The 16,942-nt window shown below is 46.8% G+C and overlaps 1 protein-coding gene across 2 annotated transcripts in view; it reads left to right on the top strand.

Annotated features, from left to right (window-relative positions):
• The first annotated feature begins 2,325 nt into the window (after positions 1-2,325).
• ASB18 (ankyrin repeat and SOCS box containing 18) overlaps positions 2,326-16,942 on the top strand; it is a 28,212-nt gene continuing 13,595 nt past the window's right edge. Inside the window, exons 1-2 of one of the 2 annotated variants that reach the window (XM_056856136.1) lie at positions 2,326-2,551; positions 15,941-16,208. In XM_056856136.1, the coding sequence (XP_056712114.1) occupies positions 2,326-2,551; positions 15,941-16,208 (494 nt within the window). Of the gene's footprint in view, positions 2,552-6,956; positions 7,198-15,940; positions 16,209-16,942 lie in introns of those variants that run through there. The other variant, XM_056856135.1, reaches the window with a different exon arrangement.

Raw genomic sequence — 16,942 nt, forward strand, 5'->3', positions numbered from 1 at the left:
CAGTTCCTAAATATTCAAAATCGATTTAACTGAATATAAAAAGAACCACTTATGGAAATTTAAAGTTAGACCAGTGCCTCAGAAACGGCCCAAGAGTATCAGTTTTATGTCTCACAAAACGATATCAAAATAGTACAGAAGTGAAATATATAAAGCCAAATGGAGGGAAAGAAAGGCTACGCTCATACCCCATGCCACTCTGGTGAACTCCATTGGCTTCCACAATCTCTCTTTGGTTATGCCGCTGCCCCGTCAAGAGCATCACTGCTGTGAAGTGAACTCCTCAATCAGCAAAGCAGTTCAGATGATTTAGATTTACATTGGTGGGACTAAAAATGAGCAGGATATGCTTAATAGGGTTTGTGGAATGGGCTTTAAACCTTTTTTTCCCCCTCCAACGAAAACTGTGATTTTATGTTGTGTGGGTAAGTCTCATAAGAAGTCAGTCAAAATTATTCATTTGGCACCACTGCTCCTCCAGCGAGGCTAGATGAAGGTTACTTTTCACTGAGACATCACAGTACGTTCCTACCTGTGAAGTCTCCCATCTGAAGTGGGAGGGTCTCGCATCAAGGGCCTTATTCCCGTTACTCGGCATGACTCCTCTCATCTCCTCCATTAGGGCAAGCATATGCCTCTGCTCTCTCCTCTTTCCATCCCCATCGAGTGAGGATCTCTCTGTACAGGGGGACTTTCAAGTGAAACTTACTCAGTGTTACTTTGTCTTGGAGGCACCGCGTAATGCGGTGGGAAGAGGGACCAGCTTTTCCCTCTATGCCATGGTCAGGGATAAAGGGGATTTCTCTCCCATGTGCTTTGAAATCATGATAGGAAAAAAAAAAGACTAAGCAATAAAGTGGGACACAGAGAAGACAAAAGTGGACCACTGATCCCGGTCTGTTACCAGTCATGCCCAGAATTCTTGGCCTCTGCCAGCCTCAATCTTCACCATTAACCATGTTAATAGCCAGCGATAGTCATGACGAACTAGGTGAGCAAATGCGGAATGCTCCTTAGAGTTCCCAAGCTATGGAGAACAAGCATTTAGTTAGGTAGGTTTGTGCACCGAATTGAATAACCTTTTTTAAAAAACCAGTGGTTTGACAAACTGGCTCCTAAAACTTGATTCTGAGACCTGAGAATGTACAATGTCTTCCAGATGATATTTGATTTTAAGTGGGTCAACTGCAATTTGAAATTCTGGCCATTATTATTACAAACATAGTTTCACAGTCTTGAATTTTGAAATCAAAACAATTCCAGACAGGTGTCTGTGTCTTAATTTTCTTACTGAAATTAGGAATTTCACCCGCATCTGGCCTTCATGGACTCTCATTTCACAAAAAGATTGCCAAGTCTAACAACTGGATTTCATATTTTGGGCATTGAAACTTGCAGCCTAAAAAGGAATTTATAATTAGATTAGAATTTCCCAAATTTGGAACTGGCTATACACATTGCTCTAAGGAACATTTAGCCTCTCTTTTCTTCGCCTCTGCTCTCCCCGCTAATGGGAAAATGTTAATGCTGCTTATGTTATTGTTATATGTTACTGTTTTACGAATGTATTGTTTGCTGCTATAGCTAGTGCACCAGTTTTAATGCAGTGGCTCAGTGGTAGAGCATCTGCTTGGCATGCAGAAGGTCCCAGGTTCAATCCCTGGCATCTCCAGTTACAGGGTCTAGGCAAGTAGGAGATGTGAAAGACTTCTGCCTGAGACCCTGGAGAGCTGCTGCTGGACTAAGTAGGCAATGCTGACTTGGATGGACCAAGGGTCTCTGATTCAGTATGAGGCAGCTTCATGTGTTAATGTGTTTATAGTTGTATTTTATTGCTGTTATCTATGGGTTGTTTTAAATTGTTTAATAAGGTTGTTAGCCGCTCTGAGCCTGGCTTATAAATCCAATAAATCAAATCAAATCCACATGTAAGCTCATGTAAAATAGGATTGCCTATTGGATACTATTGGAGAGCTGGACAGGGAAGACAACAGTACAAAGAAAATAAGGGAAAAGATAGCACATGTCCACAGCTGCATGTGAATACAGCAGCGCTCTCACTGCATGTCCTTAGGAAGATGTTCCATCATGTTTCTCTGCTACAAATTCTACCAAAAAAGTGTACATTTTGGTTCTTTTCAATGATTCCATCATCATTATCACCATCATGATCTTTCTCTCTGTGTCATATGAACACACACACAACTTCCCTCTGCTAATCCCACTGGTGAAAGAGGAGCCAAGCTCGTTCTATTTTTAGCAAGCTGCACTACAGTCTCATTTACAGCTAGCTGACTTCTGCTTGGGGTGGGGGGTGGGGGAAATATGGTTCCCAAACATTACCGAAGATCCTGCTTGGACTGTATCCCTGATCATCCACTCCACTCTGATTTGGTGACAAGGTTAAAGAATGCTCTGGAAGTTGGGGATAAAGACACCATGATGGATATCCTCTGTGCCAAAGTCAAGCACGTGGACGCCACCATAGAACTATCAAACGACGACTGGATGAAGTCCCCCACTGCTCAGCTGCACCCTCTGGTGTTAGTAGGTAACTGGATTATTGAAGCGGCTACGAACTGGTCTCTCTTGAGAGTTCTGCTGTCGCTTTATGGGGCTTGCTGGGTGAAATGGGCTCCAATCTTTAAGAACACTTGCCTGAGAGTAAGTAAACCCATTGAATAAAATGGGACTTACTTCTGAGTATACTATAGGGATGCTAGCCTCCAATTTGGGCCTGGAAATCCCCCGACATTACAGCTCATCTACAGACTACGGAGATCAGTTCCCCTGGAGATAGGGCTGCCAACCTCCAGGTACTGTTCTGGCTACTCTGTTCTGGCTACTCAGTACTGATCCCCAATATGTCTCTTGGGCTGCCCACCACCTCACTAGTTTTGTGACTACTGGCCTGACTGCCTCTATCCTGGGAAGTCTAGCAACCAGTCCACCCTCCCTCGCCAATAGGGTTGCCAACCTCCAGGTACTAGCTGGAGATCTCGTGATATTACAACTGATCTCCAGCAGATAGAGATCATTTCTCCTGGAGAAAATGGCCGCTTTGGCCATTGGACTCTAAGGCATTGAAGTCCCCCCCTCCCCATATCCCGCCCTCCTCAGGCTCTGCCCCAAAAACCTCCTGCTGGTGTCAAAGAGGGACCTGGCAACCCTACCTAGAGAAAAAAGGTGCTTTGGAGGATGGACTGTACCATTGTACCCCACTGACAGGGTCCCTGCCTTCCCCAGGCTCCATCCCCAAATCTCCAAGCATTTCCCAACCTGAATCTGGCAACCCTATGCCCCCAATCCCCCAGTGATGGCCAAGGGGGACCTGTCAACCCTAGGCAGAAAGGACTGCAGGAACAGAGGGGTGCAGGAAAATGCCACATTCTGTGCACGGGATGGGGCTCTTTAAGAGTGGCAGAAGAGGTTTGTTCTTTCAGTTCCCAGGCCATGTTTTCAGGAGAGCAAATGTTGTTCAAGCCATTTCCGGCATGTTTTACATTTGGCTTCACCTCTAAAATGTTGCCCCTGTTTTCACCTTGCTCACACCTCTAGAATCTGCACCTGTCCCCCATACAGGTAATTGCCAATACTGGAAGTGGTTACAAAGCACGAAGGGTTAACTCCCCACCACCTCCGCCACATACCATAAGTGCTACAGGACCTTTGGAGAAGAGAGCGTGAAAGCGATTCTCTGGACCTCTGAGCAGGCCAAGCAGCCAAGAAAGGTGACCTTCTGTTGCCCCCTCCCTCCCAGAGCGCCTTTATGCTCGATAGGAATGAGAAATTATGCAGACTGGGCATGCTAATTGAGTTGCTTATTTGCATAATTAGTACACGTAATTTTATCAAGCAAATTACATCCTCCCGGATTGATTGGGGGCAGTGGAAGGCTGGGGGAACGGAGCTGCTGAAGCACCCTCCGCTTTACTCTTCCAAAAGCTTATCCAGACGGTTTTTTAAAAATGTACTCTCTAGTTCTCTGTTTATATCAGTTCCAATCTAGCATCCCCTGTTTCTTATCCTCCGTGTGTCAGAAGAGACTGCTTCACAGGCACTTCAGTGACAGAGAGAGAGAAGCCTGTGTCCCACAAAGAACAAGAGCATTAAAAGCAGTGTTCACAAAATGGCAGGAAGATGGGGAAAGTCTGCCCATTCTGCCCACCATTTTTCTTTGAAGAAGACTACATGAACACCCGTGTGCTTAAAGTGAGCAGCAAGGAATTAATCATCCTTCAATGATTTTTCCCCCAATACGTACGTTGCAAGGTCAAACATGGCGGAGGAAAAGGGGAGTTCTGTCACTCGTCGCCCAAACACATCCCAAGTGGCACTTGCCAGAACAATGGATTTGTCTGCCAGTAGGGTTTCCAGCTCTGGTTGGGAAATACCTGGAAATTTTGGAGGTGGACCCTGCGGGGGAGGGGGTTGGGGAAGAAAAGGACATCAATGGGATATCATGCCATAGAGTCCACCTTCCAAAGCAGCCATTTTCTCCAGGGGAACTGATCTCTGTCACCTGGATATCAGTTGTAATAGTGGGAGCTCTCTAGCCACCACCTGGAGGTTGGCAACCCTACCTGCGAGAGAAAGAACCACATTTTCCCAGAGGTGAAAGTGAAATGGTCAGAGGGCACATGTTACATGTTACAACATGTGTGAGTCTACCAGGGAGACATGAAGCTGTGAATTCCTGGTGGGGGGAACTCCATTTAAAATCACCACAAGAGCCTAGTTAGGATTGGGACCATGCCATGGAGAACGGGGGGGGGGGGTCTCCTGCCTTCCCTCCTGCCCCATTTTCCAGAGCCAAAATGGTGCTGGGGGGCATTATTTGCTCTCTTGGCAGGCTCCATGTGCACTGAATGCTTGTATGTGAAGCTCCCCTGAGGGGGCACATGCTTGATCCCATGTTTTTCCTAACGGCCTAATTCTGCTGAGTGTAAGCCAAAATAAATTCACAACACCATGCGGGGTCCATAGTGACAGCATGTCGCTCTGCTTTAGGTTTGCCAAACTCTAGGTGGGGCCTAGAGATTCCCAGAATTACAACTGCTTTCCAGACTACAGTTCCTCTGGAGGAAATGGCATCTTCAGAGGGTGCTTGTATCACATCCCCGCGGAGATTTCTCCCCTCTCCAAACTCTGTCATCCCCAATGCCCCATCTTAGGGCTACCAGGTCCTCCCTGGCAACAGGGAGGGGTGGGAGTAATTTACCAGTGGCGGCAGAGCCCAGGCCATTGATGTGGTGACATCGCTGGTGACACAGTGACATCACTTCTGGCTCGTACTGGAAGTGATGTCAGCATGATGCTGGGGATTCTCTGGTGTTGCGTGAAATTCTATGGTTTTACCTTAGAATTTTGCTCAAATACCAGAGCATGCGCAGCATTGCTGGTTACGCAATGATGTCATATCCAAGTGCATGGGGGAGTGAGGTCATCCCATTCCTATCTGTCTAACTTTCCCCATAAGCCCTCCTGCTGGCCTGTTCCAACACACTTAAGTATCAGATATACGCAACAGGCCAACCCTGTTTTTGAAACTCTGTGCTATGGCCACAGCTTTGAGGGTGCTTCACAGTAGCACTGAACAGTCAGAGAAAAAGTATAGTAGTAATTTATATGGTATAGAGGTGGTAGTGGAATGATGTGCTCAGAATTACTGAAGTACAAGAAAAAAAAAAGAATGAAAATAATCACCTGATGAAAAAGAAATGCACTTTGCATTGTTTGCATTTGCTCTCACCTAGACAACAGAGTCCAACTAGTCAATATATCTTGAAACATCTTTCTTTGCTAATTGTTTATTAGATTTCTGATAAAAATTAGTGGTGGGAAGTGCTGTCTAGTTGCCGCTGACGTATGACAACTCCGCAGGATTTTCAAGGCAAGAGAATTGCCGGCCTCTGCATAGTGACCCTGGACTTCCTTGGTGGTCTCTCATTAAGGGTGCCATGTCTTTCCTGGCCACTGGTAAGGGATGGGAGGGTAGGGTTGCCAGATTCAGATTGGGAAACTCCTGGAGATTAGGGGATGGAGTCTGGGGAGGAGAGGGACCTCAGTGGGGTACAGTGCCATAATGTTCACCTTCCAAAGCATCCATTTTTGCCAGGGGGCCTGATCTCTGTGGTCTGGAGATCAGCTGTAATTGCAAGGGATCTCCAGGTCCCACCTGGAGGCTGGCATCCCTGTCTCCAGCCAAATACTAACCAGGGCTGACCCTGCTTAGCTTCTGAGATCTGACATCAGGATTAGCCTGGGCCATCCTGCTAACTGCAGTCTATTTTTACTATACCTGTTTCTAGACTTAAATTATTAGAGTTTATGGAGCAGGAACAAGGTACCAGTGGTTTTCAGTGTGCCTTTTCACAAATGATTTGAGGCTTGAATATAGTATCACAATGCAAACTGGACGTTAGTGTTCATAGGCAGAATATACCACAAAAGTGACTTTGACAGCAAGGGCTTGAAAGGACATTTTGGTTCTGGAAAACACTTAGACTACGGCATGCTAAAGGTCTAAAAACAAAGGAATGCTAAAGGAATGCATGGAATCCTTGGAAATCATTGACCTATATTGTGTAGATTTAAATTATAGCAAAGGTACACTGGAGATGAGAAACGGGTATGTTTCCTGGACAAGCTGCTCCTTGGAATTAATACCACTTCTTGCAGAAATTCCAACACGAAACCATCTCATGAGTTATCAGTCTATATATACTCCTACACGTAATCAAACTGTAGTAAAGTGCTTGTTGCTGTAGCCAGTGGTCCACATGACTTCAATTATATCAAGTAACAATTGCCAGTTTTAAAAATAAGCAGGGCCGGAGCTTTAGCTGGAATATAATTGGACAGCCCCATTGGGACAATCCCAATAATGCACACTATAAAATCCCGCTGATCCGTACCAGAAGGTTTGGGATTAAAATCGGCTGTGGCTCCACACAATGGAAGAGCTGCCAGGCTCTGCTTTCGAGAAGTTACAAATCTTTGGGAAAGTGGGATCTGAGTGCTGGGTGAAGGCGCATGCCCCTGTGGATAAATACTATAAATCTCTGGTCAGAGGAGATCTGGAGAAGCTCAAAGCCTTGATAGATCAGCACTATGAAGATGTCAACATGACCTTTGAGATTAATGAAAACGAGCTGGAATGGCAGGTGAAAAGCCATGCGATGTTTGGACTGTCAGGTAGGTGAGATTTCGAGGACCACTTTCAGATGTAAACAGGTGTTTACTAGTCCTGGTTAAGGATGGTAAGGTTCCCCCCACCCCTTTAATAGGGTCGCCAGCTCTGGGTTCAGAAATACCTGGATATTTGGGGGGAGGAGCCTGAGGAGGATGGGGTTTGGGGAAGGGAGGGACTTCAGTGCCAGAGTCCAAGTGCCAAAGCAGCCATTTTCTCCAGGACAAATAGTCTCTATCGGCTGGAGATCAGTTATAATAGCAGGAGATCTCCAGCTAGTACCTGGAGGTTGGCAACCCTACCCTTTAAGTGCCCTGTTTTTGTAAACCTCAGTCCGGTTCAGTTGCCCTTGGCTGGGTGCATAAATTCCTTGCCTCATTGGTAACTATCCTGAGGGGCCAACCAGACCAACCTTGGTAGGCCATAGGAGCAAAGCAGTTTCAGTGGGGAACGTGCCACTCAGGGTCGGCATCAGCATACCCCGAGACAGGGAGCTGCCAGGGCCCAGGGCTTCTGGTGGGGCCCACAGCTGCTTGCTTGCATGCCTTTCCCCACTTACTTGCTTGCAAGCACTCCACCACACATGATCCCAGCTGCACTCCCTGCCCAGCATAGTCAGGAAAAAGGCATGGGGGTGGTGCAGACCTCTGTGAACACGGGCAGTGAAAGGGTGCATGGGGGAAGGATGCATAGTAGGGTTGCCAACCTCCAGGTGGTGAGTAATCAAAAACTGGCTCCAAGTGCACAAGGAAGGCAAGGAATCAAAATAATGCACTTGTACAGCTAACAATAAAAGCACAGACTCAAACTGGAATGCAATTAGGTCTATTCAAAAGAACAACCTCAATGATAAGAATAAATACGTGCTCAAGGAGCAAAAGACAAAAACCAATCAATATTCACAGTTACAATATCCCAAAGGTAAATGTAAGTATAGAATTTCTCTAAAAGGTAAATAGAGGTATAATAAGCAAAAAGTCCAAACATCCAACTGGTAAGTATGCACTGGCAACGGAGTAGTTATAAACCGCAATGGGCTTCCGGTAAAGTCCCCATTTCATATTCTTTTTTCAAGCTTCAAATGTATCCGTGTGCCAATAACCCTTATGGGAAAAGAAGCTTATAAGCTTGCAATTAAATATGGACAGCTTTGGTAAAGCTGTCCATATTTAATTGCAAGCTTATAAGCTTCTTTTCCCATAAGGGTTATTGGCACACGGATACATTTGAAGCTTGAAAAAAGAATATGAAATGGGGACTTTACCGGAAGCCCATTGCGGTTTATAACCTCCAGGTGGTGGCTGGAGGTCTCCTGCTATTACAACTGATCTCCAGGTGACAGAGATCAGTTCTCCTGGAGAGAATGGCCGCTTTGGAAGGTGGCCTCTATGGCATTATCCCCCACTGAAGTCCTTCCCCTCCCCAAACTCCACCCCCTCAAGCTCCAACCCCAAAATCTCCAGGGATTTCCCAATCCAGAGCTGGTAGGGTTAACAACTTCCAGGTACTAGCAGGAGATCTCCTGCTATTACAACTAATCCCCAGCCCATAGCTATCAGCTCCCCTGGAGAAAATCTCAGACTTTGGCAATTGGACTCTATTGCATTGAAGTCCCTCCCCATCCCAAATCCCACCCTCCTCAGGCTCGGCCCCAAAAACCTCCCGCCAGTTGTGAAGAGGGACCTGGCAACCTAAGCTAAGAGCTGGCAACCCTAATGCACAGGCATGCGGGCTGGTGGGTGCAAAGGGAAGCATGAGCGGGGGCATGGCCAGAGGAGGGGAAGGGGGCCCAGGCCCCCCCCAATCAGAATTGGCCCTACTGTTGCTCACCTCACTGCCAGCCTGTTCCAGGGAAAGAGCAAGGGAGCATTGGTGCTATGCCTCTCTGGATTGACTGCTGGTGGAAAGTGCCATCCAGTCTCAGCTGATTTATGGCAACCCCGTAGGGTTTTCAAGGCAAGAGATGTTCAGAGGTGGTTTTGCCATTGCCTGCCTCTGTGTGGGCTGAGAGAGTTCTGAGAGAACTGTGACTGGCCCAAGGTCACCCAAGCAGGCTTCATGTGGAGGAGTGGGGAAACAAACCCGGTTCTCCAGATTAGAGTCCGCTGCTCTTTACCACTACACCATACTGGTTCAGCTGGATTAACTACCATAAGAGAATTCACCCAGAGGAGCCCAGCATTCACTTCTTTAAGGACCATGGTGAAAAGTGAGAACATTGTGCAGAAAACTGGAGTGCAATTTATACTATTTGGGGGTTGCCTCCTCTGTTTGCAGTGGGGCATTTGCCTCAAGAATAGGTAGGGCTATGGGTGGGGGCGGGCAGAAAAATAAATGACCAGTCTCACTCAGCCTGGAATCTATTTTCACCCATGGATTGAAAATGACCTTTCTGCAACGTGCCTGTGTGATAGAATATCCTTTGAGCATGTGCAGAATGCTTTTTCCTCACCAACAAATAGGGTTACTGTAGTATTTTTGCTCTTTTCTGAGATCCCTTATATGTACCACCTGTAAAAGCACCTCTCTATAGTATTCTGAGGTAGAATAATAGAATCATAGAGTTGAAAGGGACCACCATGGTCATCTAGTCCAACCCCCTGCACAATTCAGGAAATTCACAACTACCTCCCCCACACACACCCAGCGACCCATACTCCATGCCCAGAAGATGGCCAATATGCCCTCCCTCTCATGAACTGCCTAAGGTCATAGAATCAGCATTGCTGACAGATGGCCATCTAGCCTCTGCTTAAACACGTCCAGGGAAGGAGAGCCCACCACCTCCTGAGGAAGCCTGTTCCACTGAGGAACCACTCTAACTGTTAGAAAATCCTTCCTAATGTCTAGACGGAACACGTTGGGGCAACAGAAAACAACTGAACGCTATCCTCCATATGACAGCCCTTCAAGTACTTGAAGATGGTTATCATATCCCCTCTCAGTCTTCTCCTCTTCAGGCTAAGCATACCCAGCTCCTTCAACTATTCCTCATAGGCTTGCCGGGAAGGAGGGTGGGATATAAATGTAAATAATAAATAAATAAAAATAAATAGAACTTGGTCTCCAAGGTGACATGTGTTATGCTGCCTCCTTGTCTCCCTTAGTATATCCGATTTATATCTGGTGCCACCAAAAGGTTCTTGCCTTAGAATTCTTAGTTGGATCTAAAGAACAGGATGGCTTAGATATAATTGGTGGAATGACAGAACGGTCAATGTGGGGGTGGCTATGAGCTAAAAGGGGACCCTTTACTCTAGTTGCTTCTCTTAAACAAAAACAGTATAACCCCGTAATGGTTTCAGATAAGCGTAATTGTTTCAGATAGGTACAGTTTTCTTTCTCTACAGTTCTTTAAATGTAGACTTATTTTCTCACTTGCCACTTAGGCTAATAACCTCCACAAAGCTTACTTCCCTAACTTGCCACTTAGGTAGGGTTGCCGATCTCTAGCTAATAGCTGGAGATCTCCTGCTATTACAACTGATCTCCAGCTGATAGAGATCAGTTCACCTGGAGAAAAATGGCCGCTTTGGCCATTGGACTCTATGGCATTGAAGTCCCTCCCCTCCCCTCCCCAAACCCTCCCCTCCTCAGGCTCATTTACAGGGACTGAGCACAATAGAAAACAAAAGTTGGTTTTTGTGTGCTTGCTAGAAGGTGGAGAAAGTCTGGGAAAGTGTTTTTGATATGTGCAGACAGGAGCACAGGGCAGATTGGATACATGCTGATCCTCCAATTGGAGAAAGAGTGTTGGCATGAAGGAATCTGACTGGCTTGTTTGAAGAGGAAGGCAGCTGTTGCCTAGACTTGATTGTATCCAAATATCAATATATCTAATTCTCAACATGGCACCATCTGTGGATACTTAAATCTGGAGATTGGTGCCATGGACAGACATGGTGCCATGGACAGACATGGTGCTTTGGCTATACTGGGCTGAGACTGCAGTGACCCTGCATAGGATTACACGGTCAAGGTACCAGCACTGTGTGTTGTAGACCCCAGTCCAGTGGGCAAGCAAACTGAGCTATTGGTACAGACCCCTCTCACCCCCAAAAAGCACTGAACCTAGAGAGTGGCCAACAAGACTAGCAAAATTCTTGTTTACTCAACGTGTTTCTCCTTGTCCTCCAATGGGATCCAGCCCAGCTGAGCTTATGATGGGTCACCATCTCAAGAACATCTCAGCCCTGATCTTGAAAAGGACCTGCAGCTCAAGACTCTGCTTTGGCATCCACTACTATATGCTCATTCTCTCCACAGGAGCCTGTTTGCCTGAAGAGATGAGAGAGGCCAAAGTGGATTCCATCTATAATTTAAGAAATCCCTGGATTAGTTTTACATGCTGTTCAGACCACTGAGGGAGAGGAACGAAGACACCATGTTGACCAGCTGCAAGAACACTTTCCTGATCCAGATAAACAGCAGCAGGCTTGGACTTATCCAAAGAGACCCCCATCTATTTCCACCAATGCAAGTTCCCCTCCTTCTGTTCCAGAAAGTACCCACCCACTGACTCATGCAAGAGACAGCTGGACCTGGCAAATGTCAACCGTTTGCTCTTTTCATATAAGGACACAGGTGGAGATTGACTGGAATAGGACAGAGCTCGAAAGAGATAACACATTTTCGCAATTTGTTTTAACAGTCTTGAGTTTTCCACTGGATCTTACATGTAGTAATATTATTTGTTTGTTTGCTTATTTAGGTATATATAGAATCAGTGTAGTGTAGTGGTTAACAGCAGTGGACTCTGATCTGGAAAACCAGGTTTGATTCCCGACTCCTCCACATGAGCGGCGGAGGCTAATCTGGTGAACTGGATTTGTTTCCCCACTCCTACACATAAAGCCAGCTGGGTGACCTTCGGCTAATCACAGTTCTCTTAGAGCTCTCTCAGCCCCACCTACCTCACAGGGCGTCTGTTGTGGGAATGGGAAGGGGAGGTGATTGTAAGCCGGTTTGATTCTTCCTTAAGTGGTACACGGTAGTTGGCATATAAAAACCAACTCTTCTTCTTCGATTCCTCCTCCATATGAAACCTGCTGGGTGACCTTGGGCCAGTCACAGTTCTCTCAGAACTCTCTCAACCCACATGGAGGCAGGCAATGGCAAACCATGTTTGAACGTCTCTTGCCTTGAAAACCCTACGGGGTCACCATTAATCAGCTTGGACTTGATGGCGCACGCACACCCTGTCTTTCCTCTTGGCTCAAGGTGGTTTGCACTAATAATGAAAACATTACAAGTTAAAACCAAAATAAAATAACAAACCTTAAATACCTCACTCCCTACGTAAAAGATGCCTGCTGTTCAAAGGCCATCAAAAAACCTCAGCAACCAAACACACCTTTCAGCTCCTCCTGAAGATCTCAAATGAGGGGGCTCCCCTCACCTCTTCAGGAAGCCCATTCCACAGAGTGTGTGCCATGATGGAGAAGGTCCAGGCTCTGGTTGATGCCAGGTAGGCCACTCTAAGTGAGGAGAGACCATAGTTGGAGCACAGGAACATATGGGAGGAGATGGTCCTTCAGATACGGGGGCACCATATTTAAAGGTCATTTAAAGGTTGAATTTACCTCATAAACAAACTGGCAGCTGGTGAAGCTGTTTCAAAATGGACAGGGTATGTTCACATTGTAGGGTTGCCAACCTCCAGGTACTAGCTGGAGATCTCCTACTATTCCAACTGATCTCCAGCCGATAGAGATCAGTTCACCTGGAGAATATGGCCACTTTGGCTATTGGACTCTATGGCATTGAAGTCCCTCCCCTCCCCAAACACCGCCCTCTTCAGGCTCAGCCCCAAAAATCTCCCACCGGTAGCGAAGAGGGACCTGGCAACCCTATCACATTGGCTGGTCCCTGACAATGTGTTGGGCCTACCACATTTTGGACCACCTGCAGCTCCTGGGTTGTCTTCAAGGGCAGCCAAATGTAGATTGTGTTACGGTAGTTCAGCAGTACCTTTACAGAAGCATGGATCAGTGTGGTCAGATCTGCTGAGTCTAAGAAAGGAGAGAGTTGGCGAGCCAGATGCACCTGATAGAAGGTGCACTTGACCAATGCATCAATCTGCTTTTCGAAGACTGGGTCCACAAGCACCACCAACCTCTTCACCTGCTCTGAAAAAGCCAAGTCCACTCTGCCTAGGACAAGTGGATCCCAGTTGCTCTAGAACCTCCACCGCCCTGACCAGCATTTCCCCTCTCTTGTCTGGATTCAGCTTCATCTTGATCTGTCTTAGCCATCTGACCATGGCTTCAAAGCCCCAGTTCAGAACCAAAAAGGACGCATCTGGAGGGTTGGATCACGAAATAGAGTTTGATGTTATCTGCATACTGACAGTTCCCAACTGCAAAGCTCTGTTTTTATTTAAGATGTGTTTTTTATTATGTATTTTTACTGTTAGCCCCTTGGATGGCTGTGGTCAGGCTGAAAGGCTGCATTCAGATCTTGTAAATAAATAAATACCAAAGTTGACTCTAAATAGGACAAGCCACGTTTTATGAAATTCTTAATCAGAATCAAAAACCATCCCTCCTCTTCTGGTGATATTTGAAGATCATTTTAGTAGAGCTGTGAAAAGTATTCATTTTGTGATCCCTGACATTTGGTATTCCCTGATTGGCTAAAATGGCCCATCTGACTTGCAGAAGAAGCATTGCCCTTATTCAATATGGGCTTATTTTCCCCCGAGCCAATATGGCATAGTGGTTAAAAGTGGCAGACTCAAATCTGGAGAACTGGGTTTGATTCCCCACTTCTCATGAAGCCTGCTGGTTGACCTCGGGCTAGTCACAGTTCTCTCAGAACTCTCTCAGCCCCACCTACCTCACAAGGTGCCTGTTGTGGGGAGGGGAAGGGAAAGTGATTGTAAGCCGCTTTGAGACTCCTTACAGGTAGAGAAAAGCAGGGTATAAAAGCCATCTCTTCTTTTCTTCTAATGGTGTCAGCAAATAGCTAGAACAGACTGATTACATAACATAGAGACATTATATCTAGTTCATGATCCCTGATTGTCTATGATCACTTGAAGAGGAATGAAATGTGGGGAGCGCTCACTTGGCTGAAGTAAAGGGAAGAAATGGCTGTGAACAGCCATCAAAGAGAGTAGGGGGTTCTGAAGGGTTCATCCACTGCTGCCAAATTGCTAATTTTTTAGCCAGAAGGTAAACCTGGAGGACACTTGACTTGGGCCTCATTCATATTTGACACAAAGAAAAGAAGCAGCATCAGGCAAAGCGATTTGTACAAAACACACCCTGAACAATGGGAAGGGGCCATGCTTTGGCTGTCAGCTGAGTTCTGACTAGGGGCTCAGGATAAATATTTCCATTTTATCTGGGTAACACATGCTTTCCCATGGATGCCCAGGATATTACATGGTGCTCCAGGCCCTAGTTGGGTATGCGTCTGCGTTGGACGCAGGCCAGCAATTAGTACCCTGTCTTGTCCATGTTTCTCGTTGTGGGCTCTGGGGAGATGTTAAGTCCACAGCTCATTACAGGGATAATTTCTCCTTTCATTTCAAAAAGGCACTTCTGTAAAGGGAAATCCAGACCGTTGATGTGTGTTCACTGGGGATATTTTTTATTGTTGCTCCTCCATCCACCGTGGCTTATACTGGTTAACAATCTCCAAGAAGTCTTTTCACACGCAAAGAAGCTTTTGGAGAAGAAAACTATAGTGTGCCCCTGTCATATTCAAGCAAGGGCACTTGGTGGCACATGCAGAGTTTAATAAGTTGTTGGAATAATCTAAAATAGTTGAATATAAGGTGTCAGTGATCTTTTGCAATTGTATGATGCATTGAGAGCAGCTACGTTTCTCATTTTTCCTTTCCTCGGCCTCTTTTTCAGACACTGTCAGAGCGGTGAAGCAGGAAACATCTGATGGTCTCTTGGCTTGATTGCATTTGGCTACACAGGGTGCTGTAGTGGTAAAGAGCAGTGGTTTGGAGCAGTGGTTTGGAGCGGTGGAGTCTGATCCGGAGCACAGGGTTTGATTCCTCACTCCTCCACATGAGTGGCGGAGGCTAATCTGGTGGACTGGATTTGTTTCCCCACTCCTTCACGTGAAGCCAGCTGGGTGACCTTGGGCTAGTCACACTCTCTCAGCCCTTCCTACCTCACAGGGTGTCTGTTGTGGAGAGGGGAAGGGAAGGAGATTGTAAGCCGGTTTGAACCTCCCTTAAGTGGTAGAGAAAGTTGGCATATAAAAACCAACTCTTCTTCACATATGAAGTCCAAATACACAAAATTCCCTAGCCTTCTTTAAAATATATATCCTGATGTCCTCTTAGGGTTGTCAGGTTCAGGTTGAGAAATACCAAGAGATTATGGGGGTAGAGCCTGAGGAGGGTGGGGTTTGGGGAGGGGAGAGACTTCAGTGGGGTATAATGCCATAGATTCCACCTTCCAAAGTGGCCATTTTCTCCAGGGGACCTAACCCCAGAAGAGTACGGCTGTGACTGTGCTTGGCATCTGCTTGGCATGCAGAAGGTCCCAGGTTCAACCCCCAGCATCTCCACTTAAAAAAGACCAGGCTGTAGGTGTTGTGAACTATCTCTGCCTGAGACTCTGGAGAGCAGCTGCCAGTCTGACAATACTGCTTTTGATGGACCAATGGTCTGATTCAGTATAAGGTAGCTTCATGTGAGTCATGTGTCAACTCTTCTCACAATGTATTATATTCTCCCCCTTTTTCCCCCCTCCTCCCACATCCAACCTTTGCCTGCTCCAGGCCTATGGTCTCTAGAATATAAGCGGGAACTCACCAATCCCCTCTGCATCTCAGCCAGCCACGGACACACCGCCTGCCTTCGTCACCTGCTGTTCTGGCGGGCGGACCCCAACGCTGCCCCAGGGGGACAGAGTGCGCTACACGAAGCCTGCAGGGGGGGTCACGCTGACTGCGTGGAGCTTCTGCTGGAACACAAGGCCAACCCCAACCTTCTGAATGATGACGGTCAAGCACCTTTGCACCTGTGCGCCAGCCAGAACTCTTTGAGGTAAGCGGCGAGTCTTTCCACAGCTTCATATTAACAACTTGTGTCATTCTTGGATAGGGTTGCCAGGTCCCTCTTCGCCACCTGCGGAAGGTTTTGGGGGTGGAGCCTGAGGGTTTGGTGGGGGAAGGACTTCAATGCCATAGACTCCAATTGCCAAAGCGGCCATTTTCTCCAGATGAGCTGATCTCTATCGGCTGGCGATCAGTTGTAATAGCAGGAGATCTCCAGCTAGTACCTGGAGCTTGGCAACCCTATTCTTGGAATTAGACGCACATGCAAGATTCTGCGTGCCTGTTATTGAAGACTGATTCTATGTTGGTGCCGTGTTCTTCCGTTTGTGGGTCAGCACCCTCAGATGGTCTGCAGAGCCCCACTTCCTGGTGTCATAAGTCCCTGTGGAGCTGCCATACCTTTGCTGCTAGTGCATGTGGATGTAGAGCCAGGGATGTCACGCCTCCTACTCCTTTTTATATGCCCACTGAGAGGAGCAACTGGACAATGAGGGGGCACACCTCAGTAATAGAGAAGATCCCTTTTAAACACAGGCAAGTTCAGATAACCCCTGTCACGTGGGGCAGCTCTGTGGGTCCCGTGCTGCAGTCTGGTAGTTAAAGGTGGGTCCAAGGAAAGGGTAGAGGCCACCATAGAGGAGTGCAGTGGCACTGTAAGTTTGACACATCTACGGGAGGAAAAACAGGGCTCATAAACCTTTTATGCATGGCTGTTTCCCTCGC

Source organism: Euleptes europaea, chromosome 10, assembly GCF_029931775.1.
Source record: "Euleptes europaea isolate rEulEur1 chromosome 10, rEulEur1.hap1, whole genome shotgun sequence".
NCBI lineage: Eukaryota > Metazoa > Chordata > Lepidosauria > Squamata > Sphaerodactylidae > Euleptes > Euleptes europaea.